The following is a 14,560-nucleotide window of genomic DNA, read 5'->3' on the forward strand; positions in this document are numbered from 1 at the left end:
GCATGGAGTACAGGCCTAGGCACTCGGCCAAAGGGGATGGCCCCCATTGCAGGCCATTCTCAAACGTTAAATGGTTGAGAAGAATCATGAAGGAATGTTACATAGCGCCTGGGGACCAACAAGCCAGAACTCCTGGGTTCATGCCCTGGCTTTGACCCTGACGCTTTGTGTGATCGTGGCTGAAGCTCTTACTCTTTGTGCCTCAATTTCCCCATGTGGACTATTTTTACAAGCAGTGGCCATTGGCCTGTATATGTGCGGTAGGCATTCCTTGTGCGCCCAACCAACGGTATCAAAGGTGGTGTGGGCCACTTTCCCATTTTTACTGCAGTACAAACAATTTGCAGCAAAGAGGGTGGAAATACAAATAAAGACAACTTCGCTCAGCTACAGGTACAGCTACAGGGAAGCAAACTCCATTTCTTCTTTAAGTGGTGGTCCCTGTGTGAATTTCATAGGTGGGAGATTAACAAGCAGCAGTCACACGCAGGCTGGTTGCAGGGACACAGAAGTGATAGCTGACTGCGTTCCCCACAGCTGTATCTGCAGATGACCCTGTGTGTATGCAAACAACTCCAAGTAATGCACTACAGATCTCCAGTAGAGAGATGTCTCTCACAGATGCAGCCAACTTGCCTTTCTGGCAGAGGAATGTGAGCTAATTGGTAACTCAGTGAGACCCATTTTGGAAAATCTCTGAGCCAGTATACCTTGACCTCTTGATCTCTCTGCTATGGGAGAGGGGGAACAACAGTTCAGGTGTCTTTCTAACATCCTTTGTGGAGGAAAAAAAATGAAAGCCTTTAGAATATCCAAAGAACCCAGTCTTTTCTCCTTTTTCAAGACTTATGGTTTAGAAAAAAATGGTAAGTGAATGGCCTGACTCACATGGCACTTGGAAACTACTTTAGGGATGATTCTGGGGGCAAAGGGCATAATGCAGCCTTTTCGTTATAGCAGGTACTATGGGGTGAGTCCACCCTAAGCACAACCGGCTCTCTGGTTTATCTGGCTTAGGTTAGAGCAGTGGTCACCAACCAGTAGATGGGGATCTACCAGTAGATCTTGGAGCCTCTGACAGGTGATCCTGACTGGTCTGGCGGGGAAGCTAGCAAGCGCGGGTACTTCAGCTGCCTGTCCTGCTGCTCCTGATCTCTGCATCAGAGTTGCCCCTCTGGTTGCCTCCTGCTTGCTGTGCAGGGAGTAGGAGGGCATTGATGTCAGGGTGTCCCTCCTCCTCCCACTCCTGCACCCCATCTCCACACAAAGAGAAAAGGATGGAGGGAGCTTGGCAATGCAAATCTCTGTCACGCTCACACACTGTGTGGCTGTGTCTACACGCACGGCTTCTTGCGCAAGTAGGGCCGTTCTCGTGCAAGAATCCACAGAGCGTCCACACTGCCCGCCCGCTCTTGCGCAAGGAAATTTACAGTACGGCATGGAAAGAGAGGGCTCCTTGCGCAAGAGCTACGCTCTTTCTTAACAGCTGTAAGCCCTCTTGCTCAGGAGCTCTTGCGCAAGCGGGCAGTGTGGACCCTCCGCAGGGGTTTCTTGCGCAAGAAAGCCCTATGGCTAAAATGGCCGTCGGAGCTTTCTTGCGCAAGAGAGCGTCCACACTGCCATGGGCGCTCTTGCACAAAAGCACAGCGCACACATGGCAGTGTGGATGTTTTCTTGCACAAGAAGCCGCGAGTGTAGACATAGCCTGTTTGTGTCTGCCATTCTCACAAACACACACTGTCCTTCCCCCTCATCTACTAACCCAACACATACACGGGGGGTTGTTACTACTTTTACTGCTTGCAAAGTGGATTATTTTGACTGGTCTTTGCATTTCATTACTCTCTTACACGTAAATTTAATTCTTTGACTAGTGAGCACTGGCTGTTGGGCCACTCCCAGGATGGGCAAGGCAGGACTTAAATCCACCGCCGTGTGCTCCCCAGGTGAATGTGCGAGCCCCTAGGCCACCCCAGAACCTTCAGGGCAACCCTTATCCTGGCAACCTAATGTGGGAGCCAGCTCCATCTGTGGGGTACCTGTCTGGCCTCTCTCAGGGTGGGTGAGACTCAAGCCCCCAACACTGTACTCCCCAGGCAGATGCTGTATCCCCTAGGCCACTCCAGAACCCACCCCACCTCCCTACCTTCAGGGCGTCCCCTCCCACACTCCGAACCCCTTGGCCCAAGACCAGAGCCTGCACCCCAACCCCCTACCCCAGCCTGGTGAAAGCGAATGAGATTCGGGGAGGAAGGGAAATGGAGTGAGCAAGGTGAGGCCTTGGTGAAGGGGCAGAGCAGGGCCAGGGCCTCAGAGAAGGAGCAGGAAGCAAGCCGGGCCAGGGGATTTGGGTTGGAGGTAGATCTTACATTGCACTTACATTGAAGAAGTGCTCTTGTGGTTATAAAGGTTGGAGAGCGCTGGGTTAGAGCTACTAGAACAGAGGTGGGCAAAAGGGCCTCCATCCGGGTTGCCAGGTGTCCCGTTTTCTACCGGACAGTCCAGTTTTTGGGGCCTCTGTCTGGTAAAAAAAATCCAGAAAATACCAGACACGTGCAATGTCCGGTATTTCCTGTTTTTCTGGCTGGGCACTGGATGGAAGCCTGGCGGGGGCTGAGGGAGGGGCTGGGAGGCGGGGCGCGATCGGCGCTGGGAGCCCAGGCTGCATCTGATGCCTTGAGGAGGAGGAGAAGCCCTGTCCCTGCTCCTGAGCGCATGGTGGAGCCGCAGCCAGACTCACTCGCGCTTCTCCGGACCGTGCGCGGGGCTGACAGTGCCTGGGATCTGCATGTGCCCAGGTCAGTCCTGCCCCCGCCCCTCCACTTCCCCGACCCTTCCCGACCAGCTCCACTGCCCCCGACCCCCTCCTGGCCAGCCCTGCTTCCTGCCGGCCGGTTCTCCTCCTCCCGATCTCCCCTGGCCAGCCGCGCTGCCTTGACCCCTCCCCCATCTGCCCAGGCCAGCCGCGCTGCCTTGACCCCTCCCCCATCTGCCCAGGCCAGCCGCACTGCCTTGACCCCTCCCCCATCTCCCCTGGCCAGCCGCGCTGCCCACGACCCCTCCCCCATCTGCCCAGGCCAGCCGCGCTGCCCACAACCCCTCCCCCATCTGCCCAGGCCAGCCGCGCTGCCTTGACCCCTCCCCCATCTGCCCAGGCCAGCCGCGCTGCCTTGACCCCTCCCCCATCTGCCCAGGCCAGCCGCGCTGCCCACGACCCCTCCCCCATCTGCCCAGGCCAGCCGCGCTGCCCACGACCCCTCCCCCATCTGCCCAGGCCAGCCGCGCTGCCTTGACCCCTCCCCCATCTGCCCAGGCCAGCCGCGCTGCCTTGACCCCTCCCCCATCTGCCCAGGCCAGCCGCGCTGCCTTGACCCCTCCCCCATCTGCCCAGGCCAGCCGCGCTGCCTTGACCCCTCCCCCATCTGCCCAGGCCAGCCGCGCTGCCTTGACCCCTCCCCCATCTGCCCAGGCCAGCCGCGCTGCCCACGACCCCTCCCCCATCTGCCCAGGCCAGCCGCGCTGCCTTGACCCCTCCCCCATCTGCCCAGGCCAGCCGCGCTGCCTTGACCCCCGGCCGCCAGCCCCGGTCCCCTGGGTCCCCCATCTCCTCCGGCCGGCCGCGGTGCCCCCGCTCCCGCCCTCTCCTGCGACCAGCCGCGCTGCCCCCGCCCCTCCCCCCATCAAGTGTGTCCGGTATTTTTTCTAAACCTACCTGGGAACCCGAGCCTCTATGGGCTGGACTCAGCCCACCCAGCAAGTTGATCCGGCCAGTGGAAGCCCTGTTGTTGCTCCCCCACCCCAGGCCAAACAGGGCCTGGCGGGGGGAAGCATGCGAAGTCTTCTCCCACCCTACCCCCACACTTAGAAGCACGGCATGCTCCTGGCAGGGCGGGAGGAGACTTCACGTGCTCCCCCCCCCACACACACAATCCCAAGCCCTGATTGGCCATGGGGCAGGGATGGGGAGGACGTGAAGTCTCCTGCCCTGCGAGAGGCACAGCGCTTCTAAGCACTACACACCCCTTGCAGGATGGGGGCAGGATGGGAGGAGACTTTGCACACGCCCCCATCCCAAGGCCAATCAGGGCTTGGGGGCAGAGGGAGCGCGTGACGTTTCCTCCCACTGCAAGGGGCCGGCTGGCGGCTGATTCGAAGAGCAGCGCTCCCTGGCAGAGCAGGGCAGGGAGCCAGAGACTTCACGTGCTTCCCCTCCCCAGGCCCTGATTGAGCTGAGGGCAGCCAAGGAGAGCACACAAAGTCTCCTCCCACTGCCAGGGGCACGCTACTAGAGGGAACTGCCAGCTGTTCAGAACAGCGAGCGGGTGGGGGAGGGCAGGGGTCTGTGGGCGGGGAAGCCTGGAAATATCCTGGCCCTGCCCTTCTGCCTCAGGCCCCACCCATTCCAGGGCGGCCCAAAGCCACTTCAAAAAATTCGGAAGTGGCTCCCAGTCACAATGATTGCCCGAGAGCCTTCCCTAGCTTTACCCGCCAGAGGAGAGCTCCAAACCTTGGGCGGAACTGCCCCTTGGCCATTCATGTTGCCCTTCTCTGGACAGTAAACAGAGAGAAGTGGCTTCCATCCCCCATTCTTCTTGGAGATCAGGAACTAAGGGGAACAGAATTCCTTCCCTGAGGCTACATCTAGACTGCAAGCAGCTTTCGAAAGAGGCTTTTTCGAAAAAGAGCGTCTAGTCTGCAAAAAAGGCCACTTTTTTCAAAAAAAACCCTGTAGTCTAGACACACCCTTAATGTTGAAGTGGAATATTTCTGTGGCTTCCAGGAGGAAAAGGAAGTTTACCTCTTGTATGTAGCATTTACCAGAAACTGGATCAGATAGCCACCATGAATAATTTCTAATACCCAAATGTTTGTCATTACAACCCTCCAGCTTTTGGAAAATGGTGTAGGCCAGTGTTTCTCAACCTTTTTTCATAAAGTACCCCTTTTTCAAAAAAAAATACCCCCAGTACCTACAGATTTCAGACACACAATTTTTTTTTCTACCATTGCAACACATTTGTGTAAACAACTTAATCATAGCTGGGCGAGTGATGAAATTTTTGGGTGTAAAAAGTACAAAAATAAACTGTAAAACTTATAACAAAAATTCAGTTTTCTCCAAATTTCAGTTGTGTTGACGTACCCCCCAGACTTCTCTTGAGTACCCCTAAGGGTATTCGTACCACTGGTTGAGAAACACTGGTGTAAGGCACTGAATATCTACGGAGGGAAATGAAGAGGCAACAGGACTTGACAATCCTGTAAAAAGAAACTTCACCTGAGGGATAGAGTTCAAAGTAAGGGCGGATGTTGCAGGGGCTGGGTTCCTGTGCTTGTCTCTTGGGTAGTGGCTTCTGAAGATGGTCTTACCCTACATCCCCATCTATGATGTTTTCTCTTGAGAGTAGGAGAATATAACGGCCCCGTGAGCAAAGCATCATCCTTGAGTCTTTGCAGGAGAGGAGAAACTCCTCTGTCTTCTCATGGAATAGGCTGGTGTACCAAAGGGCAAACCGACAGTCTCTGCTGCATCCACCACAGCCTGGAAGGAATTGTGGACATCAGCTTAGGCCTGGAAGCAGAGTCTGTTCTACTCAGAGGGCTTGGCCTTAAATTCATAAAACTGTGAAATCAGATTTAGCCAAGAGGGCCTGACTTTTCTGCCTCTCTCCAGTTTAGGTTATTAAAATTTCTAGAAAGTCAAGTCACTTATGTCCCTTATTGGAGAGAGTAGTCTTTGGGTGCTGTTGCTTGGACTGCTCTATAGCCACCTGAATCTCCAAAGAGTTCAGCAGTAGGGGAGAGTTTTCGTAAGTAAGGCTTCCCGACCCTCTCAGGAGCAGACGCACAACAAACAGGAGTGTGACAAACTGTCTTGGCTGGTCCATGATGGCCTCACTGATGTCGAAGGTCACTTGACTGGGACCAATAGGCTAAACTTCGATGAGGCTCCCAGACTGCATCAAAAGGAATCTGTAGTTCTGTCAGAAGCCAATGCATGAGCTCTTGATATTGCTAGAATTGAGCCAGTAGAGATGGAGAAGATGGAGTTACCGCCTCAGCTACTGAAAAACTGCTCCCAGGACTGTCAAATCTTGCTGACCATCTTCCTCCAAATACTCTGACATGGTCAGTTGTGGATGACCAGGTAATGGCAAATAGGAATCGTGAACCAATCCTGGGTGACTAGGGTAGGTTTCCCATGGTACCCAATATTGCCAGTAGAATGGATCAGCCACTAGAAAAGGGCCCAGTAGCATGAGGATTTCGTGTCCCTTTGGCAATCATGTCTGATTAGAGGACTCCTGTCCCATTTCAGCTCTGTCCGATGTCACAGAAACTCCTGCAGGCCAGTGATTTGGTCCAAGAGAAAGCATTAACAGTACTGATGGCTGCACCTCGAGAGTAGGAAGGAAGAATGACTTTGCCTCCTTGAAATAGACTCTTCCTGTCTCACACAGAGATGGTCTCTATCAATGTTTCCTTTAACTTTTTCCATCCATGTACAGAATAAATTTTATGTGCACCAAGGCATGTGCGGATGTGCACCACCAACAGAAAAACATGCTGAGGCACTATGGGAGCTCTGCTATCCAGCTGGGCAACACCCGAATCTTTCCTGGGTGGCTGCCTAAGTGCTCAGCATACAGGGAACACTGGTCCCAATAGGGAGGATGAAGGCGGTCAGGAAAGACCAAGGATGTCCTGCAAGGACACACAGATCTCCGACTGTCCCAGAATCAGAGGAGAGTCTGTTGGTGGTACTTTGGACCTGGAGGTTCCTTGGTCACCATGGCAGTCAGTTCCCTCTGGGACCAAGTTGCTACTTGTATATTGACTCTTGAAGTGGACCAGAGCAACCCTCGGGGAGCCTTTTATTCCGAGTCTTCACCATCAGAGTCAATGTGTGTGGAACTGCTGGATGTAAACTCATGTGCACTTCCTTCTCCTGCGTAGACTGATTCAGGCTAAAGTCCTTAGTGCCTGTATCTGCCAGATCTGACTCGGACAGGACTGGAGAAGGATCCTTCCTCTTCTGGGCAGCTGGAGACAAAGATGGCTTGTCTATGACAGTGCCCCTTACTCTCATGGGAAGCTTTCTCCAAAGGCTTAACAGCTTAGCCTCCATCCCCCACTAGTGCTTGGAGGGCTGCTATCAGTTTAGTGAGTCTGACTTAAGGGGGGAGGAGAGTCCCCAACCCAGATCCGAGAGGCTTTGTTACCTTTTCCATCAAATATTTTCTGAGTCTTAGTTCCTGCCCCAGTGAGTTCTGTGAATGTGAAGCTGGAGAGGCATCAGCCCGCATCACTCTGTATGCCCTCCATCGGGAGCATGAGGAAGAGCTACAACACATCTTCAGGCCAATGGATCTGGCTTGTAAAAAATCTAAAAATTCCAGACTCGGGTGCATGGTGCACACGGAGACCGTCACTCCAGGGACTACTGCTTACTCACATTTGACTGCAATGCCAGAGTAAGGATGGAAGATGGATGCCGTCCGAACAGCAGACATATCAAAATCGGGGATGGGTAGATACATGAATGGATAGACAATGCATGTCAAATATTTCTTAACCCCTTTATGCAAAGGACAATGTGTATCAAGAACAGCTCACGCCAAACATCCCAACATGTATGTAACATTTTAGGTACTCAGAAAAGCAACAGAAGCCGTGTTACAGGGCATTCCTGTCTGATTGGAGCTCCTCACCTGTTTGTTAGGATGCGACCTATCGAAGCCCAAAACAAGGTCAGGGATCCTACTGTGCAACAGGAGATCTGCAGCTCTGAATGGAATGGAGAAGCCCTGAACAGTGTTGCAGAAGTCCATGGTGATCCAGAGGTACTGGGTATAGGCATCCACAAAGATGTACTGCAGAACAGGAGGTGGGTTGGGGCAGGGAGGGAGACAAAAAACAAGCAGTCAGCCAATGAGAATGATAAGCAGAAGACGCTTTAACTGTACAGAATAAGGAAGTCATTGGCAGTGGAATATGGTGTACAAAGGTGGTGCAGGAAAGCTTACTATCTAATCTGCAATCTAATCTGCAATACTCATGCTAGCAGAACTGGAGCTGAGCCACCTGTGATGTTCAGTCTGACACAGCCTCTCCTACAGGTGATAGCACCTGTAAAAGGCAAGAGCACCCTCTTGGGACCTAGCCACTGCATAAGAAACATGCTAGGGTCAATTTTACAAAGAGAGGAAAAAAGGAAGCCTGGCTGCTTTTTACTCCTATAAGTGTCTGCTAAGGTGCGCGCCTGCATGGCCATGCACAAAAAATTCTTCCCCACCCACCTCCTCTGGAGAGCTGCGCAGCAGCACTCGCAGGCAGGCAGCTGCTCCAGTGGCCAGGAACGTGTGTGTGATTAAATTGGGTACCACGGTGGCACACATCCAAACCAGCCCACATGACCTCAAATTAGTGCACAAGCCAAAACTCTCTCCACTTATGGTTGGAAAATCTTGGAACACTGCCTGTAAGCACTGCAGAATCAGAGTGTCTGCCATCCCTCACACCAGCATCGGGACTGTTAACTAAGTTTCAGTTGCAGGGCCAAGGAAAACCTGCGCAACTACACCAGGCCTTGGCAAAATACGTCCCAAGGGCTGGGTTCAGCCCGACAAGCCACTGGATCCAGCCTGTGAATGCTGAGGGGAGCCTCAGACAGGCTCACCGCTTGCCTCACCCCACCTGCACGCTGCTCAGAAATGTGGTTGTGGGGCAGTTTCACTTTAAAAACTGAGACCAGAGGGGAGGGGGGAAAGCATCAAAAGATGCTCCCACCCCCAGCACAATAAGAAGATAAGAACGGCCGCACTGGGTCAGACCAAAGGTCCATCTAGCCCAGTAGCCTGTCTACCGACAGTGGCCAGCTCCAGGTGCCCCAGAGGGGGTGGACCGAAGACAATGATCAAGCCATTTGTCTCCTGCCATCCCTCTCCAGCCTCTGACAGACAGAGGCCATTTTATCCCCTGGCTAATAGCCTTTTATGGACCTAACCTCCGTGAAATTATCTAGATACTCCGATTGGTCAGCATCTGGGAGCTGCCTGTTTTGATAAAAGGCAGTGAGGAAGCACAAGGGGCTCCCAGATATTCACAGAGCATATGGCTGCAGCCTGTGCAGGGGCGGGGAAGGCAAGGAGACTGATTCAGGAACTGGCTGCTGGGTCTCCTGGCCAGAGCCTGCCTCTGGCACTCCAGCTCCTGCCTTCCCCAATCCTCTGCCCCCTACTTCTGCCTCCTACTCCACATATCCAAATCCTCAGCCCCCTTCCTGCACCCATACCCCCTCCCAGATCCAGCACTCCAATCCCCTGCCCCAAATCACAGTCCACCCCTGCCCTGGCTCACAACTCAAACCCCTGAACCTTCTCCTGTATCCCAAATATTTGCCCTAGGTCACAATCCCACCCCCTGAACCCCAGCCCCCTGCCCTAAATCAGAACTGCCTCCTTCACCCAAACTCCCTCCCTTACCCAAGCTCCCTTCTGCACCCAACCTCCATCCCAGACCCCACACCTCCTCCGTTAATATCATGGAAGAGTGCAGCCCTCAACCACTTTCCAAATTCTTTGAGTGCCCCCCCATCAAAAGTTATTGCCCACCCCTGAACTACACCAATGCTAAGGGAGTTGTACAGGTGCAACTAGGCGGAACTTGGAGATGGACATTCTCTTTCTCTGTCTCGGATCCTATATTAGGGGCCTGTCTTGTCCCAAGTGTACCAAGCCAGAAAGGTTCCAGCCTGACTGTCTGATCCCAGGATGAGTTTTCAGGGCTGGGATTTAGAAAAAAAAATCCACATTTTTTCCCTTGGAAACTTGGCAAACTTGAGTTGGAGTTACTGGGGCACAATTAAATAGAATGACACAATGAAGTAACATGACATTAACCCCTTCCCCTCCCCGGGTGGGGAGTGCTGCAGAGGAAGGCAGGAGACTAGGGATGGGTGAAGGCATGCTGACTGATTACCCACGCCAACACTGTGTGCTGGAAAGCTGAACATGAACTTTGCTGAGTTTGTGTTCCACTCCCAAGTGTGGAGTGCAAGAGAAGCCTTCGGGAGGGGGCTGCACACTACGGAGGGGTCATGGCCCTCACCCAGCACACAGGAATTACATAGTTTCTGTTGTATCTAGCACACCCTATGTACTGGAATTGTTACTCACACACCTGTTGAACCCTTCACTGTTCTTGCCTCTAAGCCTTCATCCACACCATCCCATCTCCACCTTCAAGGAATCACTAAACCCGCCTCTTCTAGGAAGCGTTTGAGCTCAGCTGTCTTGTTTGCATCATCTGTCACCTTTTGCCTTTTAACTTTAAACTCTGCAGGGGGGGGGGAGGTGGGAATCTGTTATCTGTTTGCCCCCACTCCGTGGCACAATTTGCTTTTACAGAGCATACAAATGGCACATAACAATAACAAAACTGCCTTGACTCCTACTAGAGAAACTATGAACAAGTCCATTTTCTTGATTAAATTCAATGTACAACTCTCAAGAGACAAATATTTTCTCTCGGCTGTAAATCTTGGAGCTATTTCCTTCAACACTAAGATAACAAAGAACATTATGTTAAGACAACAATTTCTATTTGCAGTTGCAGGAGCTGAGTGCTTTCCTGACCTATCAGGAAGGTTGTCCCATTAAAAAACACCTAACCAGACAAGTTGGTCTAGTCAACTGCACAGTGAAGTGAAACTCAGGAGACTTGGATTCTATTCACACTGGTCTGCTAGGTTACCTTGGACAAATCACTTTAATGTTCCGTACCTCAGTTTCCCCATATATAAAATGAGGGTAATGATACTGACCTCTCTTTAAAGCACTTTGAGATCTACTGTTTAGTAGTGCTAAATAACAATTACATATCATTGTTCCAGCTCACAGACTAAGACCAGAGAGAAGTCAGAGAAGAGTACAATAAAAAGAACATTCTATAATTGACAAGATACACTATAGCTAGCATGGCACACCTGAGTTTTTAAGACAGACTTAAAACACTTTATTTATTTAGATTATTTAGGATCTGTACTAGTGTAACTATTCCAGTTAGGGGTATGAATATTTACCAATATCATTATGCTGGTACATAAAGAATGGATGAAGTTCTACTGGTTTACAGATGTGTTTATATACCAATCACGTATTCTCCTTCATGTTCAGTCACACAAGTTCTTTATACTGGGGTAGTTGTGTGGTGGGGAAGCCTTATATACTTCTGCTTGTTCACTTCTTACCCTTTTGTTGTCAGCAGGGCTGTGGTAGAACTGTGAGATGGCCACATCACTGGTGTTTCCTGCCCCAAAGCTGAATTTCTGTGATATCTTTTTAAACGTCTTCCCGTAATCGTTCGACACATAAACCTGCAAAGGAAAACAACCCTGCTGTTATGGAGACACAGGTTTAATTTCCATGATGGCACTCCCTGCCTCTCACATGAGAACAATGGCTTCTTAAAGCATGCAACTATAGGGAAAAAACCAGGATGCAGAAGGGACAGAATCTACTCTCTTCTCCAGGGGCAATAGCAATGTTGGAAACCAAAGGTAATACACACAGGGGATAATGCACAAAGGCGAAGACAGAGAGGCTATTACATCATGAGAGCTGTACGCTCTGCACAGCCTGTGCGCCAAACCCCTAATCCAATATTGTTTATTGTAACCATGTTGGGCCCAGGATATTGGACAAACAAGAGACGTGAGGTAATACTGGATCATATTCTGTTAGGAAAAGAGACAAGTTTTCAAACTACAAAGACCTAAAAAAGAGCTCTGTGTAGCTTGAAAACTGGTCTTTCACCAACATACTTTGGGCCAATAGAAGGCATTACTAACTCCAGGTCTACACAAAAGGGAAAAGCTGAATCAAGATACATAACACTAGCTATGTTAATTACATAGCTGGAATTGACATACCTTGATTCAAGTTTCCCTGCCATCTCCACAACAGGAGGCAGACGGGAGCAAAAACTCCCATCGGCTTCCCTTACTTCTTGCAGGAGCAGGAGGACCGTCCCCTGAGTACCAGCACCTTCTAAGTTCAATTTAACAGGTTTTTACTAGACCTGATAAATCGAACTCAGAAGATTGATCGATTCTGCTTAGTGAAGATATGGACTCACTCACCTTATCCGACAGACAGAGCTGAAGTAATTTTCTAAGCAAACTACTGCAATTGTTTTTATCCAGCTGGCAGAACAGCCAAGAGGCTATCTACTTCCTCCCTCCAGCCAAAATCAACACAGGTGCTGAAGTGTTCATGAATATTCTGCATGATCGCAGTATCTAGTACCTCCAGTGATGGACAAGGACCCCATTGTGCTAGGCTCTATACAAATACAGAGCCAAAAGACATCCCTGCCTGTGACATGGTGGTCCTCCCACACCCATCTCAGAAAAGAGCCATAAAAAAGTCCTCCAAGAGGCTGGCGCAGCTTTGGAGGAACTAGCCAATCAGGGACCAGGGAGGCCTACAAAGAGAGCTGCAAAGCAGAGCAGTAATTAGTGCACGGCAGAGCTCAAGCAGTGCAGACTGTGAGGCTGGCTGGCTGGCTGCGGAAGTGATCTCCAGGAGGGAAAGCCCTGGAGACACCATTCTCTCCAAGTGGGGAAACAGAATGAGAGAGACTAGACAAGAGGGCACGGAGATGGGTCCCTGTTAAAGGTCTACGCTGAAGGGGTTTGTATTTCACACAGGGTGTGACTTGGCCAAAGGACTGAGTAGCTGAAGACTTTCTGCATAAGGGAGTGCAGGCAGATGCACTCGGCCAGATGGGGGCGCTCACAGAGGTGAGTGCCACCCTGTTACACTTCCCCAAGGAGTGTACAGTTACTTACCAATCCTGTAGAGATGTAAGCGATGGTTTTGTCTAGGTGCCTGGGATGGGACACAGACCTTTCCCCCTCAGCCTTTCTTGCCCACAAATGTTGAATTCATCACAGCAAATTAGGCATTTGCCATTCTGTGGATTGGTACCACAGCAGTGTATTTGCTCACCCTGCCCTGCACCTGGAGCAGTCATTTATGCCAGTGCAAAATGAACACCAAGCGCTGCTTCTTGACTGGGGCAGTGCTTTTACACCTGCTTTCCAGGTGTCCGCGGCTGCCCAAGAGCAGGGCAGTGGTGAATCTGGCCTAAAAACTGTAATTAGTAAATGATGGTTTTTATTTTACTGCACCAATATGAATCAAGCATGAGCCAGAATAAGCCAGAAGTAATCACCCTGTTTCATGCCCTCTGCGAAAGGGCCTCAGATTAGTTCATTCCGGGCAGGGGTCCACCTTACAATAACTGCCATAACAAATGGCACTCTGCTGCCTCTTCCTGGCAGGCTGAGCTGCCTGGCCAGTGATTTAATGAGGCTGGGACAATGAATGCCCTTTTCCCTCCAGATCCAGGTTGAAGCACATTGGCAGCTGAGGCCAGATTGGTGAGGCCTGCGTGGCTCTCAGTCAGTGGGAAGAGAACGCTACATTTCTAAAGCTATCCATCTGCCACCTTTCGCCAGTATGAAATTCACTGAAACAGAACTGAACTGTTCTAGCTAGCAGGTTAATGCAGTGAAGGAGGTAGTGCCACCACAAACACACCGAGGTTATCAGATGGCCAGTTAAACACTGTGTGGTGTAAGAGGAAGACTAAATAGTGTTGTTCTACTGCGCTATAGGGAATTTGAATCCATATAGAGATATGGGGTCTTTGCAGAAATTGGAAGGAAGCACAGGCTTTGAAAGCTGAACCTTGTGACACCTTGATGGGACAAATATCCCCTCCTCCCTAAAAAAAAGACATCAAGGAAACTCCAAGTCAAGGCTTTGTTTTCTATTCCCTATGTCATATTAGCAGCACTAAGTCAAGGACATTTACAAGCAATGGAATTCACAGATCACTGGGACTCAATCTGCCTACCTCCACAGGTTTAACCGTTGAGCTGACCCTACCAGAATTTGAATCTATGGAGAAAGAAAGTCTAAATTCCTTAAAGTCTAGACAAATAAGACATCTTCTTTCAAGCATATAACAGAGCAGCACGCTCTTACCAAGTGGCAAAATAGAGAAAAGCATGTCACCTCTCATAAAAGTACATTCAATGCTTTCATCATAATAATAAAAAAATCCACATACTTACATCACTTTTCTTAGGCCGCAATAATCCCAGGCTGTCTCTAGCCAAGGCCACAATCACATTGCTCTTTTCTCCTGCCCAATGAACGACCATCTGATTGTGAGAATCATTCAGGCTAACCTGAAATACAAATTAAATGTATATAAAATGGTTACCCAAGACAATGGACTTAGAAACACACAGACAGCTCCCACATGAGTCAATTGCTTTCTTGCCTTCCTATGAACGTGAAAGGTTGGAGAAACGTGTTTGCAGTAGCTGATTTAATTCATATAAGTAAACGGAACATTCGATGTAACTGAGAAGACACTAACACACAGTTGGTTGGCTTTAGGACTATGTCCTTGAAGGATTGCACAGCTCCAGGACTGATGCCTTAACAGAGTACAAGGGTTCTCTAGGCCACCTGTTCATATT

At 50.6% G+C, this 14,560-nt stretch overlaps 1 protein-coding gene across 2 annotated transcripts in view; it reads right to left on the bottom strand.

Annotated features, from left to right (window-relative positions):
- Positions 1-14,560, bottom strand: part of LOC102444015 (sortilin-related receptor) — a 159,378-nt gene that overhangs the window by 108,715 nt on the left and 36,103 nt on the right. For both annotated transcript variants that reach the window (XM_075909723.1, XM_075909722.1), the window contains exons 2-4: positions 14,147-14,263; positions 11,252-11,377; positions 7,713-7,874 (exon numbers count right to left, since the gene is read on the bottom strand). In XM_075909723.1, the coding sequence (XP_075765838.1) occupies positions 7,713-7,874; positions 11,252-11,377; positions 14,147-14,263 (405 nt within the window). The remainder of the gene's footprint in view (positions 1-7,712; positions 7,875-11,251; positions 11,378-14,146; positions 14,264-14,560) is intronic.

Source organism: Pelodiscus sinensis, chromosome 26 (genome assembly GCF_049634645.1).
Source record: "Pelodiscus sinensis isolate JC-2024 chromosome 26, ASM4963464v1, whole genome shotgun sequence".
Classification (NCBI taxonomy): Eukaryota; Metazoa; Chordata; order Testudines; family Trionychidae; genus Pelodiscus; species Pelodiscus sinensis.